This window comes from Branchiostoma lanceolatum, chromosome 8 (genome assembly GCF_035083965.1).
Source record: "Branchiostoma lanceolatum isolate klBraLanc5 chromosome 8, klBraLanc5.hap2, whole genome shotgun sequence".
NCBI classification, from domain to species: domain Eukaryota; kingdom Metazoa; phylum Chordata; class Leptocardii; order Amphioxiformes; family Branchiostomatidae; genus Branchiostoma; species Branchiostoma lanceolatum.
The window spans coordinates 4,190,826-4,210,478 of NC_089729.1; the positions used below are offsets into that span (position 1 = coordinate 4,190,826).

A 19,653-nucleotide genomic window follows, 5' to 3' on the forward strand; every position below is an offset into this window, starting at 1 on the left:
CAACATATATCATTACTGTATTTCATCATGAAAGTATCTAGCCACTGACCATGTCCTGCACTGCACTTAGATTCGCCTCATCATCTTTTAAAGATCCCTTTTAAATGTCATTTCTTAGGACGCTGGATAAAAGAACACTTCAGCATTTGTAGGTAGCTAATCAACGTTTTTTCTAACGCAGGTACAAATTCAAAACCTGATGACGTCCAAGTACATCGCCCACTTCCTTGAGGAGGTGTCTGGCTGGCAGAAGAAGCTGTCCAACGCTGACTCCGTCATCGCCATCTGGTTCGAGGTGCAGCGCACCTGGTCTCACCTGGAGAGCATCTTCATCGGCTCCGAGGACATCCGAAACCAGCTGCCCGAGGACTCCAAGAGATTCGACGGGATTGACGTGGACTTCAAGGTCCGTTCAACCATGTTTTCTAGAATCCTCGTCCACGTAGGGTCGGTTACTCCAGTGCCTTAAGTTGGGATGTCGGACGACTCGGCCCTTTACCATTACTCGGCCCAGTCAACTTGGACCATCTCCCTAGTCGACTCGGCCCATCTCCATGGTCACCTCGGCCCAAAAACCTCAAAGTCAACAGTTTAAACTTATCTGAGAAAAAAGACGTGGTCTGTATTAAAATCATGTTGATTAGCTAAGCGCCAGGTTGACTATAAAGCACACGCTAAATAGCTTGTCTCTGTGTTTAGGAACTGATGGCGGATGCAGAAACGACGCCCAATGTCATCGTGGCCACCAACAAGCCGAACCTGTATGAGAAGCTGGAGGCGATTCAGGGCAGGTAAGAAAAACCCATCGCATAATGAGTAAAGAAACAACAAATAAAAAAAAAAAAAAAAAGACAAGTAATTGAGAAAACAAGCAAAAAAGCGCAGATTCAGCATCTGCATTTGTCGTCGGGCAAATATGAGATCTACAAAAGCGTTGCAAGAATAGGATGGTGACGAAATTGATCTGAAACATAGCGAGTTTGATGGTTTTTAACTTGTCTTTCCATCCCCTTCGCCAGGTTGACTCTGTGTGAGAAGGCGTTGGCTGAGTACCTGGAAACCAAGCGGCTGGCCTTCCCCAGGTTCTACTTCGTGTCCTCGGCTGACCTTCTGGACATCCTGTCCAACGGCACTCAGCCAACAGTGGTAAGTACAATAAAAATCATGACCATAGCATGTTCAGAAGACAAGATTCGAAAAGCGAAAGTTTCCCTGCAGTACCATAGAAAGTCGCTAGGGGACCAACATACAATCATTTCAAGGTCTCCCACAGACCTTACCACCTACAAAATATGAAGACAATACATCCAGGCATTCCTGAGTTGTCGTCCCATGGACTTTCACATTCCTGTGCGATTCCTAGAATTCTTGCCAACTGCACACAGTATATACCAATTTGGCTCGCCCCTGAGGCGTCGCCAAAAAGCTTGGATATCGTTATTCATTGTGACCTTAAACTCAATACTCACAGTCGCTAAGTAATTGCAAGAAAATGGAAACGCGGATAAAAACTCGTGATACGATTTGAGTACGAGACTGACGAGATCAGCATATCATAATTAGCATTCCCAAATATTAACACTATCAGATGTTGCATGGCACGCTTGACATATACATATATTTAATCGTCTATATGGAAATACGGAACGATGATATAGTAGAATGTTGGCCTGAACCAGAATCATCTTCCTGTGGGGTTGTGTGGCGCAACGGCAGAGCGTTCGACTCAAAACCAAGAGGTCCCGAGTTCGAATCCTGTCATGTCACCGATCTTGTGCCCTTGGAAAAGGCACACACGACTTTCCTCACTCCAACCAGGTGTAAATGGGTACCTCACTTCGGTTGGGGAAGGTCGTATTGAGGTCACCTGGTGGCGCCGAATGGCAGCCGCCCAGACCCTTGCGACAGTTCCACATAATGCAAGTGTGGATAAGATATTATATATGTTGTGTATTGTGTGAAACCTGTAATACCCTGCATCAATTCAGCGCTAGAAAGGGTTATTTCTGGCCAATATTATTACGGGTAATTTCTGACCAATAAAAACCATTATTATTATCTTTCTCTCCAGGTGGCCCGGCATCTGCCCAAGTTGTTCGACAACACAGCTAAGCTGAAGTTCCAAGAGGACGACAGCGGGGGGTTCACCAAGACGGCTCTTGGCATGTACAGCAAGGAGGGCGAGTTCTGCGACTTCGACCAGCCCGTGGAGCTGGACGGCCAGGTCAGATATCGCTTTATTTAGTGTCCAGCCTCGGACATCGCATTTGTTCATGACTAGCGATGCGTACCTAAACCCCGGACCTGATCCGGACTGGACCTAACGTTTAGGTTCAAGTCCAAAAAAACCTAAACGTCTGGAAACAAGTCCGGACTTGAAACAAAAAAATCTCTCGCTTATGTTTAGCTATACTCATTTTTTTGTCTTAAGCAATCATAAACCTTCCTTAGATCGTGAAATTTGCAATGAAAAAAATATGAAAATATTGCTGTTTTTGTGTTTTATAACTGAACTTTTGTGTTTACTACTGACTGTATATGATTTCGCATACATAGTTTTCAAATTGCATGTAAGATATATGCCAATTTTTGGAAAAATTTTAGCACACATATGCTCTGGGTTCAGGTCCGGAGTTTTAAGTCCGGACCTGAACCTAAGCCCCTGGATCTGAATCCGGACCTGAACCTGAACACGGGTTTAGGTACACACCACTATTCATGACCCTATCACACTGCAAGACAATCGATCGCCCGATGAGTCTGCGCCCTCTATGTGACATTTCCGGCAGTAAAACGGTGTTGTCTCCATCATCGCGCGATGTTTAGAGGTCAGTCGATGTTCACAGGTCTCTGAGCCCCCTCCAATGTGATGGGGCAGGTTTTCCAGCGAATTCGGCGACTTTCTGGTTCTGGTTATCGACAAATATGGTCGAAGCACGTCGTCTGCGTGACATGAGCTTTATGAGATCGGTCTATTCTAATTGTTAATCTATATTGTATGATTTGATAGGTTGAGGTCTGGTTGAACAAACTGTTGGACCGTGTCCGTGCGACTGTGCGACAGCAGCACACAGAAGGCGTGGTGACGTTTGAAGAGAAGCCCAGGGACCAGTGGCTGTTTGAGTATCCGGCACAGTGCGCGCTCAACTGCTCACAGATCTGGTGGTCCACGGAGGTCAACATCGCCTTCGCGCGGCTGGAGGAAGGGTACGAGAACGCGCTAAAGGACTACAACAAGAAACAGGTAAAAGTTGTCTCGTAATTATGCGTATTCCCTTTTTTATTGATGGAGCTCGAGGATATAGGACCAAAGAGACATAGCCATCGTAGACCTTCAAGTAGACCAGCTTGTTTCACGATAGACTGCGTACTGATTTACTTTTCATTGATTTATTCAAAACTTTCCACACAACGTTCCTTAGACGCTTTTAATTATCAAACCGTAGATCACCATGCTGAACACGTTGATCGGCATGCTGATTGGGCAGCTGACCTCAGGAGACCGTCAGAAGATCATGACCATCTGTACTATCGACGTGCACAACAGAGATGTTGTCCAGAGGATGATTGCGCAGAAAATAGACAACGCTCAGGCCTTCCTCTGGCTCAGTCAGCTTAGACACAGGTCAGTCGAAGAGCAGGAGAGTTCCACAGTACTGTCCTTGACGTTTACACATTTTCTACATTTTAGCGTTACAGTAATGCCCGCAAGTTAAATAGTTGGGGCGATGCGTATCTCCAATTTACGATGCGTTGTGGATATAGTATATAAAATCCTTTGTTTATTCATAGGTGGGACGAGGAAAAGCAGCACTGCTTCGGTAACATCTGTGACGCACAGTTCCTGTACGCGTACGAGTACCTGGGCAACACCCCGCGCCTGGTGATCACCCCTCTCACGGACAGGTCAGTTCACCGGTGTTCTACCATTTCCATTTTTGGCGACGCTTCAGGAGCGAGCCAAACAGTTATTCAATTTTTCCCTATTGAAGGTGGAAGATAAACTGAAGGTCGCACTAACTCAGATTACCAGTTCAAGTAATATAGCTGTATGACTTCCCCCCTGCCACACAGATGCTACATCACGCTGACGCAGTCGCTCCATCTCATCATGGGCGGGGCTCCCGCGGGGCCTGCTGGGACGGGGAAGACCGAGACAACCAAGGACTTAGGACGCGCGCTTGGCATCATGGTCTATGTGTTCAACTGTTCCGAACAGATGGACTACAAGGTAAGGGTCAATGTTAATGTGACCTTCACGGGAATGGCTGATGATGTTTTACGGTGTATTCTGTAGCAGTGTCATAGTAACTTCACACAGAAAATGTTCTCTCTGTTATTGTCTAGTCGCTTTTATACCTATTTTGTATCCTGTTATTTGTTTTTTGCAATTAGCCTTCGTGCAGAAATTTGCAATAAACTTATTATTGTTATAGTCCATCGGCAACATCTACAAAGGGCTGGCGCAGACTGGTGCCTGGGGCTGCTTCGACGAGTTCAACCGCATCTCCGTCGAAGTGCTGTCAGTGGTGGCCGTGCAAGTGAAAAGTATCCAGAGCGCCATCCGAGACAACAAGGAACGCTTCCTATTCCAGGTAACTATCCTGCGATTAGGGAAAAGTTTGGATTATCCTCCGGTTACTAGTATGTTGCAACAGGCTAGCACTACTCACTATAGCTACTGATACTTTTTTCATTCATTTTTTATTGAATGACATTTAATAACAGGACATGAAGACGACATACTCAAGCTGTAGGCTTATGTTTGTGTCGTCTTCGAAACAAAAGAAATAACAAAATACAATTTAGCAAATACAGTCAAACAAATACATGAAAGCAAAGCCAATAATGATAAGTAATATAAGATGTAACGTAGGTAAGCAAAATTCATTGATGATGTAAATTGGCATACTTTCAAACTTCTCTACATTTGCTTGTTTTTTTAACGGTGCGTGTGTCGTCTGGCTTGTCCTAGGGCGAGGAGATTAGCCTGAAGAAGACAGTATGTTGCAACAGGCTAGCACTACTCACTACTGATACTTGTTTCATTGATGATGTAAATTGGCATACTTTCCAACTTCTTTACATTTGCTTGTTTTCTAACGGTGCGTGTGGCGTCTGGCTTGTCCTAGGGCGAGGAGATTAGCCTGAAGAAGACCGTGGGCCTGTTCATCACCATGAACCCTGGGTACGCCGGACGGACGGAGCTGCCGGAGAACCTGAAGGCGCTCTTCAGACCCTGCGCCATGGTGGTGCCGGACTTCGCCATGATCGCCGAGATCATGTTGGTGGCAGAAGGCTTCCTGGACGCCAAACTGTTGGCACGGAAGTTCATCACGCTGTACACGCTGTGCAGGGAGCTGCTGTCTAAACAGGTTAGTAAATGAAACGAATTATATAAAATAGCTTCCGTTAATTCCCCTAGCTTTCACCATTTGAATAGCTTACAAAAATCCATATCACTACTAAAATCAACAAACCCACTTACGATACAAAACGTGGGTCTCTTCATTTTCCAATGCCTTCAAAAAAGAAGTCAAACCCAACCACAACCTTAGTCAACCTTAGTTAACTTAGAACTTTCACAGTAGACTAGATAACTATTTTTGATTCCCATGTATTTCCATGTACTTGTTTGTCTGCAATTAGCCTTCGGGCATGAACTTGCAATAAAGTTATTATCAGTAAACAACAGGTATCATCCGGGCCAGCGAGAGGCAGATAAAGATCATTGTTACGCAAGAACCTTCTCACAAAATTATAAGTCTCACGTGCTTTGGCTAAAAAACATCCGAACAGAAACCTAGCCCGACTGTGCACTTCTTTGCCCATTGCTAGTGCTATGGTCTTGAACACATTTTACATTACCTGCAAAATCTATGCCTCCACAGCATCACTACGATTGGGGTCTCCGTGCCATTAAGTCGGTGTTGGTTGTGGCCGGTGCCTTGAAACGTGGTGATCCAACTCGACCGGAAGACCAGGTCCTGATGCGAGCCCTGAGAGACTTCAACCTGCCCAAGGTCTGTCCTAACTTCAATTTATTATTGTTTACAAGTATCCGTTACACCTGATATGATTATATGGCCGTCTTTCAACGAAGGAATCATGACAGACATACTGAATGATACTATATAGAACCGTCGAAATTGTAAAAGCAAGTGGTTTCATTTCATGCCTCGGCGTGATCTGATATGAAATCCTTTTGCCATGTAGATCGTCACTGATGACGTCCCGATCTTCATGGGTCTGATCGGTGATCTGTTCCCGGCACTTGACGTGCCACGGAAGCGGGACCCCGAACTGGAGGGGACCGTGAAGCAGTCTGTACTGGACCAGCACCTACAGGTACGGTTTAACGTTGTGATGTGGGGTTTATCAAAACTTGATATTTCTGATGCAGACGCTAATTGTAAGACTTGATTATCTATCCCTTTTATTTAGTACTGAATTAAATACATGCCTTAAATCTGAGATAAAGAAACTTGTGGGGATAGTGATATTGTTATGGACTTTTCCCATATTTTCGCCAGAGAGATTCTATGAAATCTAAATCTCCTTATGGTAAAAAGATGGGATAAGACCTATGCCACCCCCTCTTTGCGCCAGATAATCACTATGAAATCTCCTTATGGTTTAAAGCTAGTATACAATTCAGTACTAAATAAAAGGGATAAATAATCAAGTCTCTAATTGTAAGACGTGGAAATACTATGTGTGGTGTAATTTTAGACATTTCTTGAAGCAAAGCTACAGAAGAGGACTTATTCATTAGAAGCTAGAAATGAAACATTTGCGGTCAAATACAGCATATTTCGTCCATCTCCCTCCCCATGCAAAAATGGACTGTCCCAAAATCACAACTGCGCAAAATCAAAATTTAGTTACTGTAGTGTGGGTGAAATATAACTATGATAGCGCAAACATCTCCATATCTTGAAATGTAGGCGGAGGACAACTTTGTGCTGAAGGTGGTCCAGCTGGAGGAACTGTTGGCGGTGAGGCACTGCGTCTTCGTGCTCGGAAACGCCGGAACTGGAAAAACTAAAGTCATCAAGTCTCTCAACAGGTACGCACAGTATTTGAGTACACCACGTAGATTACATGTGGCATTGCTCTTAGCCCTTTGTTGTTGTGCTGATAACCACGAGTAGTTAGATTTGTAACATATCCGGAAAATAGCACAGCCTGAGGAATATGGACCGGAGAAGATATTACGACGATAAGTGGGCAAAACTAATTTGGCGCCCAAGTGAGTCAAATACTGCCTATACAAACGTTAAAAGTTGACAATTGTTTACTGTCTTTAGAACCTACCAGCTGCAGAAGAAGAAGCCAACGTTGGTGAACTTGAACCCCAAAGCCGTCACGAACAACGAGCTGTTCGGCTGCATCAACCCGGCGACTCGGGAGTGGAAGGACGGGCTGTTCTCCACCATCATGCGGGACATGTCCAACCTGTCCGGGGACGGGCCCAGGTGGATCGTGCTGGACGGGGACATCGACCCCATGTGGATCGAGTCCCTCAACACTGTCATGGACGACAACAAGGTATGGCTATATCTTTATTCAAGGCACATGCATTGCAAATATATAGGGACAGTTTCGGTGCGGTGTCATAAATGCATGATACATTACATACTAAGTCAGACTCAGTCCGTTCTATGTAAATGCCTCTTGTCAAGATCAAACTGTTATGTCCTAGTCTCCTTCGTGGCCTTCTACGAGCGCTGGCGTGTATTGCTGTGGTGAGCGCTGATTCGTGATTTTCAACATATGGGCCAGGTTCTTATGCCGGGAAGGTCGTGTTGGGCCCGCTGTGTATTGAGATGCACCGACATGACACCGTGACATGACACTCACGATACCGTCACTAGGTGCTGACGCTGGCCAGTAACGAGCGCATCCCCCTGCTGCCCATGATGAGACTGCTGTTCGAGATCAGCCACCTGAGAACAGCGACCCCCGCCACGGTGTCCCGGGCCGGCATCCTGTACATCAACCCCGCCGACCTGGGCTGGAACCCCGTGGTCACCAGCTGGATAGACACCAGGGAGGTCCAGTCGGAGCGCGCCAACCTCACCATTCTGTTCGACAAGTACGTGCCGCCGTGCCTGGAGGCCCTACGGACGAGGTGAGTTATAAACACACGCTACCTCCCCACGTTAGCTATACAAGTGAGATTCTACATTTTGCCACTTTACCCTCTAAGTTAACCATGCAAACCCTGTTGTGAAAAAGTATCAGAGCTAGCTGTTGTGACCTGTGACAGATATTCATTTGCTGTAATCATTTTTTTTACTCAAAACCATGTCTTTCAGCTATAGATAAAATAATATCAGATTTTCATACAACAAAATACAGCAAAGAATTGGTTGCCGTACGGTGGATGATGGAATGAGGAAGCTTTAAAGATCTAATTAGTAAATGTTATCCAATTCTTCCAGGTTCAAGACCATCATTCCTGTTCCGGAGATCAGCAACGTCCATATGCTGTGCCACCTCATAGACGGCCTGTTCACCAAAGAGAACACACCCCCAGACTGCCCAAAAGAGCTGTACGAACTGTACTTCGTGTTTGCGGCAGTGTGGGCCTTCGGCGGAGGGATGTTTCAGGATCAGGTACGGGTTCTCATTGATGTGTGTCACTGAAATAACTACTGGGTATGTGAAACGAAATAAAAGCAACGATTGTCTTAATAGAATAACATGTTTGAAAAAGTTGATGGAGAATGCGCTCAGAAAACTTCGTTTTCAAACACGTTCGTACATATTGACTTCGGAAAGACTAGAGAAAATAGCTAACTTTTCAGCGGCTTCCATACTGCCCATTAACCAACCAACTAGGATGGCCCCTAGGCTATGGTGAAAAGTTCGGGCGTAAAAGTCTTGAATGCTCTGACGTAAGTATGTGACTCTTTCCAGCTGGTTGACCACCGTGAGGAGTTCAGCAAATGGTGGGCGACGGAGTTCAAGACCATCAAGTTCCCGTCCCAGGGTACAGTGTTCGACTACTACATCGATGCAGAGACAAAGAAATTCCTCCCTTGGTCAGACAAAGTCCCCAAATACGCACATGATACTGAAATCCCTCTGCAGGTTAGTATTACTTGTATACATGGCAGCTCGCATGAATAACGAATGGTAAAAAACATCATAGACAGAGCACTGTGCCATAATTCCACTAGCGGATGTGTGACGGCCTTACCTTCAAGTACCATAAGATTACATGCAGTAGGTATATCCAAGCTTATGGTGATTCGACATTAAAGTAACACACAAGAGAATGTTGATAATGACTAGGGAGAATTAGAGTACAGTGAAGCACAACGATCGCTATGTATGGATTGATGTAAGGTATCCTACCATCGCTAATCGTCTAACATTGATTTTTTTCTTCAGCACAATAATAGTGTCGCCTGTTTTCCTTAGTCTGTCCTGGTGGCGACCACTGAGACAGTGCGGTACAGGTTCTTCCTGGACATGCTGATGGAGAAGAGGCGGCCTGTCATGTTGGTCGGTAACGCTGGCCTCGGCAAGTCTGTGCTCGTTGGGAACACGTTGAACGACTTGAGCGACGACTACATGGTGTCAAAAGTGCCGTTCAACTTCTACACAACTTCGCTCATGCTGCAGGGTATGGAAACATTCCTGTTCTGTGTTTTTGTTTAGATGTGTTCACTATACTTCATGTAAACGGGCGAAAGCTATGGACCTCTATCACGACGGGCTAAAGACCATCACTCACTCACTCACTCACTCACTCACTCACTCACTCACTCACTCACTCACTCACTCACTCACTCACTCTCTCCCATAGCTTAGTCAGCCGTCGGGGCAGCATGGCTCTCAGTGAAGTCTTTCCACTGCAGGCGGTGAAAAAGTCTCTCCACTGCTGGCGGTGAAGACCATAGTAAGAAGTAATCGCGGTCTAATGACTCTCCGTTTGATAGACGCTAGTCAGCTGCACGTTGTACGTCTCACAGTCTTGGAGAACAACTACGCTTACCTCATCTCACATATACATACAACTAACTTGTTACATATCAAACCAACACTTCATTGCAGGTGTCCTGGAGGAGCCTTTAGAGAAGAAGGCAGGTCGAAACTTCGGGCCGCCCGGCAACAAGAGGCTCGTCTACTTCATCGATGACATGAACATGCCCGAGGTGGACACGTATGGTACAGTCCAGCCTCACACCCTCATCAGGCAGCACATGGACTACTCACAGTGGTACGACCGACAGAAGCTCATCCTGAAAGAGGTCCACAACTGCCAGTACGTGGCGGCCATGAACCCCACCGCCGGTAGCTTCACCATCAACCCACGGCTGCAGGTTAGCTGCTGAAACTATGCACCTCAATCCCAAACACATTTATTTAAGAATGTTATCGCCATCTTTCACAGAGATAAAGCGTCTGGATAGGACATTGCTGCCACTTTGTAATCTCCAAGTAGATTTACATGGTGCACCGAAAATCGTATATGCTAGCCAGATAAGCTCCAGTCAGCCAGATAAGCTGCACATTGCACATTGATTAGCCACATTGCACATTTCTGGATGTTATTCATTTATCGTTAGAATTCGTATTCTACCGTTCTTATCCTACTGAGTAATCCTATGTTGTACCCCAGCGCTGGTTCTGCATGTTTTCCCTGAGTTTCCCTGGCGTGGACGCCCTCACCACCATCTACACCAGCATTGTCTCCGGCCATCTGAGCTGTATATTATTCATTTACCGTTAGAATTTGTACTCAACCGTTATTATCCTACTGAGTAATCCTATGTTGTACCCAAGCGCTGGTTCTGCATGTTTGCCCTGAGCTTCCCCGGTGTGGACGCCCTCACCACCATCTACACCAGCATTGTCTCCGGCCATCTGAGCCAGGGAGGCTTCTCCAACGCCACCCAGAAGCTGGCTCCCACCGTGGTGGCTGCAGCTCTGGATCTTCACAAGAAGGTCGCAGGCACCTTCCTGCCTACCGCCATCAAATTTCACTACATCTTCAACCTGCGGGATCTTTCCAACATCTTCCAGGTATGACCATAATAGTAAACAGCTAGTAAGGTGATAAAAATATAACCAAGGCTAAGTTACTTCTACAAACCATCATATCATTGGTAGTATCAGACTTCTTTGGACATATTCAGATATACTCGTACATATATATCAACGCATGATATTAACGGTAACGTTTAAAAACTTCTTTTGATGTTTTAGGGCGTTCTATTTGCCTCAAACGACGCCTTGAAGTCCGCCGCCGACATGTGTAAGCTGTGGCTGCACGAGGCGTCACGCGTCTATGGAGACAAGCTGATGGACGAGAACGACATTGATACCTTTGAAAAGATCAAGTTGGAATTTGCCAAGAAACACTTTGATGTAAGTCTGATATCCGCTTGCAACGGCACTGGGTGGTTCTAATAAGGATGGCAAGGGACCGATCCAGTTCGAACACCATAAGCCCCGCTCCCTGTTCTATTTCGAATAGCCCGTCAAAAACAGCCCTTGACGGACTGGATCATAGGCGGTAGGCCATCGAGTTTTTGTTGAAATAGGCATTACTGTGCCGTATATGTATAAACTCCGATGGTCCGCTAAGGAACCAACAAACGGAAAGATTTCGGTGAATCGTAGACTAACGCACGGACCATGTACTCCACCTACTAGTGAAAGATTCCCGAGAACTTACTCTAACACGCACTGTGTACGAGTCGATCCACTGAAAGATTCCCGAGAATCATACACTAACTGTTACAACTGCAACGCCCGATCCGCACTACCAGTGTACTTGATCCACTGAAAGATTCCCGAGAATCGTACACTAACTGTAACAACCACAACGCCCGATCCGCCGTCTATTCCAAACATGGAACCATACGAACAGATGCCGAAAGTCACCCGAAGATTGCCGAGAGCCGAACAGCGATTTCCGAACGCTTTGGGTAGTGTTAAGAACAAGAATAGTCATTTTTATGAAGTTAGCGAAGTAAGCTCTTGACGGTTCTACAGTTTCGAACAGTTGGTTCGCGAACGCGTTCGAACTAACTATACTCCCGCCGGCCTTTGCGCGAGCTGTGACCAGAACACGGAAGTAATAACTGATGCTGTTCGTCGCACGGACTGCGTGTACTACGTGTACGTGTATTATATTAGAGAACAGTATGGTAATATCGGGATTCCTTCTTCAGTGGACCAAGTACACACTTTGGTGTTCAAACCAAAAAACAGCGATTTCAACAAAAACTCGATGGCCTATCGCCCATGACTGGATCGGACTGGCTGGAGAATGTTTCTCTTTTGATTATTCCAAATGTTTCACACATTTCGACACATAATGCGATAAAAGGGGTTGTACCAATCACGATGTATAATACAATGCTAAACTTTCTTCTAACACTAAGGTATACGTATACACAGGATCAAATTATCGACGACAACTGTCGCCTTCTTCAGGATCAATAATGACCAATCACAGCCGAGCCCAAACTCGCGAGAGTTACAGACACGTGACCTTACTGATGTTATCAATAACAATTAATGTTTATAGTTCACTGATTATCAATTTCTTTTAAACCGTAGGATGTTGACGAGGAAGTGCTCACCAAGCAGCCTCAGATCTACTGCCATTTTTCTGCGGGGATCGGTGAGCCTAAGTACCTGTTCGTGCCTGCGTGGGATCATCTGAACAGGATCCTGGTTGAAGCCCTGGAAAACTACAACGAGCTGAACGCAGCCATGAACCTCGTGCTGTTCGGGGATGCCATGTCACACATGTGAGGGTTCGATTTTATATTTATGGTTTTACTCCTAGTTGTTACTGTAACATTCTTATCTTGATATCACAAAACCGCACACGTGTGAGTAATTGTAATAAACAGGCATGTGATTTGAATGCACTGTTTCAAAAACTGTATCATTTTCTTTTAGTGGTCGGGAAAGTATGGTAATCAGAAAAATCACAGATAATGTGTATTACTGATTATTGTTGGAATATGTGCGTGTTCCATATATAAGTTATCTGCAAGAAAGAATTTGTCAATATTGTAATTTAGATAGAATTGAGGACGAAAGTCATTTTGTTGCTGAATGTACATTATACAACGATGAGAGAAATATCCTTTATAATAGTGTACAAAATGAGTTCCCTAGTTTTAAATATATAAACAGCACTGAAAAATTCCTATTTATTATGAAACTGAACAGACCATGTATTACGAGCTCCATATCTACATACATCTACAATTGCCTTAAGAAGCGAGAAAAAGTCGAACCTGTAAATAGTAGACAAGTATAGATTAGATATAAGATATCACATTCTATTACGTTATATTATCACCACTGTATGTATTCCTTTGCTTATCACCATGACCTGTACTTAGCTTGTTTAAGCATAAATGTACAATAAAGGTCTTTCATTCATTCATATAGCTGCCGCATCAACCGCATCCTGGAGTCCCCGCGTGGTAACGCCCTGCTGGTGGGAGTGGGAGGCAGCGGCAAACAGAGCCTGTCCCGCCTGTCAGCCTCCATCAGCGGCCTCGACGTCTTCCAGATTACCCTGAGGAAGGGTTACAACATCAACGACCTTAAGGTCAGTCACGCTTGAAAATCTCGATGAAATTCAGTAGTCAAACATGGTTTCACCTACTTATTTATTCATATTTATTTATCTTACCAGGGGAAATCACAACTCAGGCCTGCGGCCTGTTTGGACACGTACATGTACAATACTCATAAACAAGAACATATTGTTAAACATTACCTTTCGGGGGACCGATTTTAGACAGCAATTTTGGTCAACAAACAATACAAGTATCTTACTACTTATGGATCGAGACAACTGTAAGTGATATCGTCTCCTATTGCCCAGGTCGATCTTGGTGGAATTTGCATCAAGGCAGGAGTGAAGAACATCGGCATGATGTTCCTGATGACAGACAGCCAGGTGCCCGACGAGAAGTTCCTGGTTTTGGTCAACGACCTGCTGGCCACTGGCGAGATCCCCGGGCTTTTCCAACCCGACCAGATTGAGGAAATCATCGGCGGTGTACGCTCTGAAGTCAAGGGGATGGGGATGGAGGACACCCGGGAAAACTGTTGGAGCTTCTTCATTGAAAGGGTTCGCAGGCAGATGAAGGTAGCGCAGTTGAATTGTTTTTGTATCAACCATTGTGCATGATGCAAGTTATTTTGGGGATACTTATGGTGAGCTTTCAAATAAAATTTGACGCTGTGGATTTTTTCCCCAGGTCGTGCTGTGCTTCTCTCCTGTTGGCTCAACGTTGCGCGTGCGCAGTAGGAAGTTCCCGGCAGTGGTGAACTGCACGGCCATTGACTGGTTCCACGAGTGGCCAGAGGAGGCTCTCAAGTCTGTCAGTATCCGCTTCCTGGAGGACGTGGAGGGGCTAGAGGTGAGCTAGGCGTGGAAAACGTATATGATACGTCCATGATAGAACAGTGTTAGTTTACGCATGTCCATATCGTAACACAGTGTGTTTATGTGATTGAGTCAGTTGCTACAGATAAATCACTGTCAACTGTAACCCCAACCCTAGATCAGATGTTAACATATCGCAGGATAAAAATGCGTTATGACAGAACAGGAAATGCCAAATGATAAATGTAGCAAGCATAACGTGGCAGCTCCAAGGCACAACTTAACTTATTGTTTGGTCTTTATTCGCAGGATGAGCTTCGAGTGTCTGTGAGTGATTTCATGGCCTTTGTACACATCAGCGTCAACAACATGAGCAAGACGTACCTGACAAATGAGCGCAGGTACAACTACACCACGCCCAAGAGTTTCCTGGAGCAGATCAGTCTGTACAGTAACCTGATGGTGAAGAAGAACAAAGAAGTCTCTGCTAACGTCGACCGTCTGGAGAACGGTTTGCTCAAACTGCAGAGCACCGCATCACAGGTACGAAAGTTTCTCAAATTTTAAACAAAGTGCAAGCTATTGGAAATATTTTTAGATACATCAATGATGAAATAACAACAACATTTGGCATTCTTCCATACGGTTTTTCCTGGTACATGGTTATTGTGATCTGAAATTGATTTCCTATTTTCATAGACATAGTGTAACCGTATATTTACCACCCATCATTAGGTCGATGACTTGAAGTCAAAACTGGCGTCACAAGAAGTCGAGCTGAAGCAGAAGAACGAAGACGCTGATCGGCTGATCCAGGTAGTAGGCGTGGAGACGGAGAAGGTTAGCAAGGAAAAGGCCTTCGCAGACGAGGAAGAAAAGAAGGTACTAGAACTAAGAGTATGCCATTATTGGACCAATTAGACAAACAAAAGCACGATACCTCTCTCAGCAGCTTTCTAACCAACATCTTTCACTCTTCAAATGACAATTTCTTTGCCACTGCACTGGAGGGCTAACTGTCGCTGTTTCGGCCATACCGTACAACAGTAATAAGTGCACTTAGACCTAAACAGTGCAGACCGCACTGCCTTGATATTTGCTGAACTGTGATTGGTTAAACCACCTAGGGCACTTTGCACCTGGTCTATATAGGAGACAGGACACTCTATACTTGTGCTCATTCCAGCCCTAACCATTGAGAAAGCCACACACAAGACGGAACTATGCGGCTACAGCGTCTTTTCTGGAGTGAGTGTGTACGGTTGACGTGAGATCATTTGCGTACAACTGTAATAATGTTTATCTTCGTACCTAGTACAGCTATACAATACAATACTTTACATTTCAGTCTCATTATCGTCTATCTCTCTCTCTCTCTCTGTTGCTAGGTTGCCGTTATCGCCGAGGAGGTTGGTGAAAAGCAAAGGTCGTGTGAACGAGATCTCGCCCGTGCTGAACCAGCGCTCAAGGCCGCTCAAGAAGCTCTCAACACCCTGAACAAGGTAGACAGAACCTTGCCTGTGATGAATCTTTACAGCTTTGAGGCAACGCTACTTAATCTAATTCCCCGTCACAAATAAGAAATTCAGCTCGGCCGACGTGTTGGCGAGCTTCAAATGTGCATTTTCGGCCGAAGTACGACCGACGTCCTGTCGATTACGCGGGCTTCGGGCGATTTTAGAAATAAAAGTTGATCCAGAAAGTGGTCTTTTACCAGGTCGGTCGATACTGACTTCGTCCATGTCCAAGAGATGGTACCATCCCATGGGGGATTTTTAGTTTTTAGTGTTCGACGGACGTCGCCCGAGATTTTCATTGGAAAATACGGTCGACGCTCGGGCGATTTTGAAATTCGGCGAGCTTCGGATCGGGCGATCTACAAAGTCGGCCGACGCTCGCATGAATTGTGACGCCGGCTTTAGGGGGAATCATTCTAAGTGTCCATTGGTTGGAACTGGATAGAATGAACATGCAAGACAAGATGAATGCATGAAGGTTTGTATTGGTTATTTTACAACAGGGCAATCTGACAGAATTGAAGTCCTTCGGTTCTCCCCCGGGTGCTGTGACGAACGTGACCGCCGCCGTGATGGTGCTGCTGGCCCCGGGAGGAAAGGTACCGAAAGACCGCAGCTGGAAGGCTGCCAAGGTGGTCATGGGCAAGGTGAGAACAACAGGCAGCTTTCTACGTATAGATCTTTCTGAAGTACAGCCAGTAGGTACTTATCTGACTAATGAGGCTGTTACAATGTCTTTAAACGTGCTCAAGGCATCTCCTCGATCACGAAACCCCCATTTTAACGTCCCTTCCGAAAAACGAATACAGGATGGCCTTCCCGGATTCGAAATGGGGTCTCCTAGTTACTAATTCCCTGGAACCAGGAGCCCTTTCCCGTTCTTTAAAGCGTTTGAGTACTAATACCTGTTCTCTGTTGTAGGTGGACGAATTCTTGAATGCCCTGATAACCTACGACAAGGAGAACATCCACGAAAATTGCCTAAAAGCCATCGCACCTTACCTGGCCGACCCAGAGTTTGAGCCGGAGTTCATCCGTAACAAGTCCCTGGCCGCCGGAGGCTTATGTGCATGGGTCATCAACATTGTCAGGTTCTACGAGGTGTACTGCGACGTCGAACCGAAGCGCATTGCCTTGGCTGCGGCCAACGCCGATCTAGCGGCCGCCCAAAAGAAGCTTTCTGAAATCAAGGAAAAGATCAGGGTGAGTTTGAAAGTCGAAACGTGTGTATTCTACTTCATCAATTACAGTGGTTAAATACAAGCGTAATTGCACTGTAGGTAATTGTAATCAAACGAGACAAATCTAGCAGTGTACAAGGCTTAAAAAAAACAAAATATAGTTAAAATTCGTTTGCTTTTTTTCCTTCAGCAATTAGATGAGAACCTGGCCGAGCTGACTGCTAATTTCGAGAAGGCTACGGCAGAGAAGCTGAAGTGCCAACAGGAGGCAGATCACACGGCAAAGACCATCAACCTGGCCAACAGGCTTGTCGGTAAGACAGATGTTTTCTGTAGACACACTATTAGTGACCTGGTAGCAAACTACTTACGATTACCTAACGCACTGTATAATAACGTGCATTATGGTTTACAATATGATATCGTGCGAAAACTCACCATATACAGGGCTTTTGACTGTGGGTGCACTGGTGCACCTTGATATTTTTTCTAGGCTATAGGGTAAAGGTACTATAATTGTACATTAATATACAGAATATTATTGAAATGTAAGTACAGTGTATCAGAAAAAGCAATATAACCACTTTACTTGATGTATTATTTGTTTGAAATTTTGAAGTTAGCTATAGAATTACAGATTGAAATTCTGAACAACAGTAAACTTTGTCATTATGTTTTGTGGCATTTAACTTCATTTCATATGGTGACCCAAAATTCTTTCTGTGCACCTAATTTTTTTGGTTGGGTGCACCAGTGTTTAGGGTAAGCGGCATTTCATATTGTTGAGGCTTTCTTGAACTCCGTAGGTGGACTGGCGTCTGAGAATGTCCGCTGGGCTGATTCCGTCGGTAAGCTGAAAGAGGCGGAGAAGACGCTGTGTGGAGACGTCCTGCTCACTACTGCCTTCGTCTCCTACGTGGGATACTTCACCAAGTCCTACAGACTCGACCTGTTCGAAAATCACTGGATGCCTTTCTTAAAGCAACAAAAGGTAAAGTCGGGAAGTTTTCTATTCTTCAGGGCTTTTGAGCCAGTAATCCACTGCACACTACAAACTAAAATGACTGTTAGATACAATGCAACCAGGGAATATCATATGCACAGTATGATGCACTTATTCCTGATGTTGCTGTATCCACATACCCTGCAGATGATACCGTATGTTATAATGTAGCCAAATGTCGCTGCTCTATCAATGGGTCATTATTTTTCCATACTCACCCCATTTTACGAGTGATTAATGTCCATATACTAACAAGTTGTTCAAACGTTACCATCAAATGGGAGGGTTTTTTATTTGGTGGTTATAGGAACCGACAATGAGTTATGACACCGTATAGACCGTGGCGACACGGTGGCGTAGTGGCAGGGTGTTTGGCCCCAGAACCCAGAGATACCGGGTTCGAATCCGGGGTTCCCTGATTTGTCCCGTTGACGTTGTGCCATTGGGAAAGGCTTAACACGACTTTCCCCACTTTACCCAGGTGAAAATGAGTACCTAGCTTCGGTTAGGGACATCCCTCGGATAGGACATTAAATGGAGGTCCCGTGTTTGAGGAGAGCAACACCTCAAGCACGTTAAAGAACCCAACACACTTATCGAAAAGAGTAGCGGTCCTTCCCGGTGTGTGTGGATCATATAAATCTGTCCGGATATGCAGCTTGTACTCTTCATTGCAAACCTGGTGTGTTGCGCCTTGATGCGGGTACGCAATACAAACAAAATATCAACTACTGCTCCGTCCTCTCCCAGGTTCCCATCCCGATGACGGAGGGTATCGACCCGCTCACCATGCTCACTGATGACGCCTCCGTTGCCGAATGGCAGAACCAGGAGCTCCCGAGTGACCGCATGTCCACGGAAAACGCCACCATACTGACCAACTCCGACCGATGGCCTCTGATGGTCGATCCACAGCTCCAGGGCGTCAAGTGGATCAAGAACAAATACGAACATCTTACCGTCATTCGTCTGGGAGCCAAGGGGTAAAGAGTGAACAATTGTCTGTACATTAACTTCCAGTAGAGGCATAGGCATTACAGTAGCGGCATTGGTGGGGAGATATTGACATGGTTCATACAACTTTAAAATGCTACATACTGCTTTCTCTGCTTAGCATTTGGGAAAGAGTATGGAATGTAAACACACAAATCAATACCAGTGTACTAGCCACCTGTTGTAGAGAATTGCAACAAAGTTGTGTGGCCAACAATTGTCTGTCGTTGCCTTGTTCATTAACTTCCATGATCCAGTAGAGGTATAGACATGACAGTAGCGGCATTGGTGGGGAGAGATTGACAGTTAAACTGATTCTCCATAAACCTGGACTGGCTTTGGAACATCTTTTATCATCTCCTGTTTATTCTGCTGTCCTGAAATATTAATTTGCGCTGACGCTGACCATTCAATCAACTCTATTCTTTTCCTCTGCAGGTACTTGGACGCTTTTGAGCGCGCCCTGTCCATGGGAGAGACCGTTCTGGTGGAGAACATGGGCGAGTCTGTGGACCCCGTGCTCGACCCACTGATCGGCCGAAACACCATCAAGAAAGGAAGGTAAGGGCTAATAGA

General features: G+C 45.3%; 1 protein-coding gene across 2 annotated transcripts in view; it reads left to right on the top strand.

Moving 5' to 3' along the window:
* The window catches only part of LOC136441003 (dynein beta chain, ciliary-like), a 51,734-nt gene that overhangs the window by 21,976 nt on the left and 10,105 nt on the right, over positions 1–19,653 (top strand). For both annotated transcript variants that reach the window (XM_066437229.1, XM_066437230.1), the window contains 34 exons: positions 182–406; positions 700–791; positions 1,020–1,146; positions 2,072–2,224; positions 3,011–3,244; positions 3,447–3,625; positions 3,793–3,906; positions 4,075–4,231; positions 4,437–4,595; positions 5,133–5,375; positions 5,892–6,023; positions 6,217–6,348; positions 6,948–7,069; positions 7,311–7,551; positions 7,878–8,134; positions 8,448–8,622; positions 8,926–9,099; positions 9,433–9,637; positions 10,069–10,337; positions 10,801–11,040; positions 11,224–11,385; positions 12,586–12,779; positions 13,435–13,597; positions 13,877–14,143; positions 14,256–14,417; positions 14,693–14,926; positions 15,119–15,265; positions 15,772–15,885; positions 16,404–16,547; positions 16,822–17,103; positions 17,272–17,395; positions 17,888–18,072; positions 18,835–19,067; positions 19,516–19,638. In XM_066437229.1, coding sequence (XP_066293326.1) covers positions 182–406; positions 700–791; positions 1,020–1,146; positions 2,072–2,224; positions 3,011–3,244; positions 3,447–3,625; positions 3,793–3,906; positions 4,075–4,231; positions 4,437–4,595; positions 5,133–5,375; positions 5,892–6,023; positions 6,217–6,348; positions 6,948–7,069; positions 7,311–7,551; positions 7,878–8,134; positions 8,448–8,622; positions 8,926–9,099; positions 9,433–9,637; positions 10,069–10,337; positions 10,801–11,040; positions 11,224–11,385; positions 12,586–12,779; positions 13,435–13,597; positions 13,877–14,143; positions 14,256–14,417; positions 14,693–14,926; positions 15,119–15,265; positions 15,772–15,885; positions 16,404–16,547; positions 16,822–17,103; positions 17,272–17,395; positions 17,888–18,072; positions 18,835–19,067; positions 19,516–19,638 — 6,164 coding nt within the window. The remainder of the gene's footprint in view (positions 1–181; positions 407–699; positions 792–1,019; positions 1,147–2,071; positions 2,225–3,010; positions 3,245–3,446; positions 3,626–3,792; positions 3,907–4,074; positions 4,232–4,436; positions 4,596–5,132; positions 5,376–5,891; positions 6,024–6,216; positions 6,349–6,947; positions 7,070–7,310; positions 7,552–7,877; positions 8,135–8,447; positions 8,623–8,925; positions 9,100–9,432; positions 9,638–10,068; positions 10,338–10,800; positions 11,041–11,223; positions 11,386–12,585; positions 12,780–13,434; positions 13,598–13,876; positions 14,144–14,255; positions 14,418–14,692; positions 14,927–15,118; positions 15,266–15,771; positions 15,886–16,403; positions 16,548–16,821; positions 17,104–17,271; positions 17,396–17,887; positions 18,073–18,834; positions 19,068–19,515; positions 19,639–19,653) is intronic.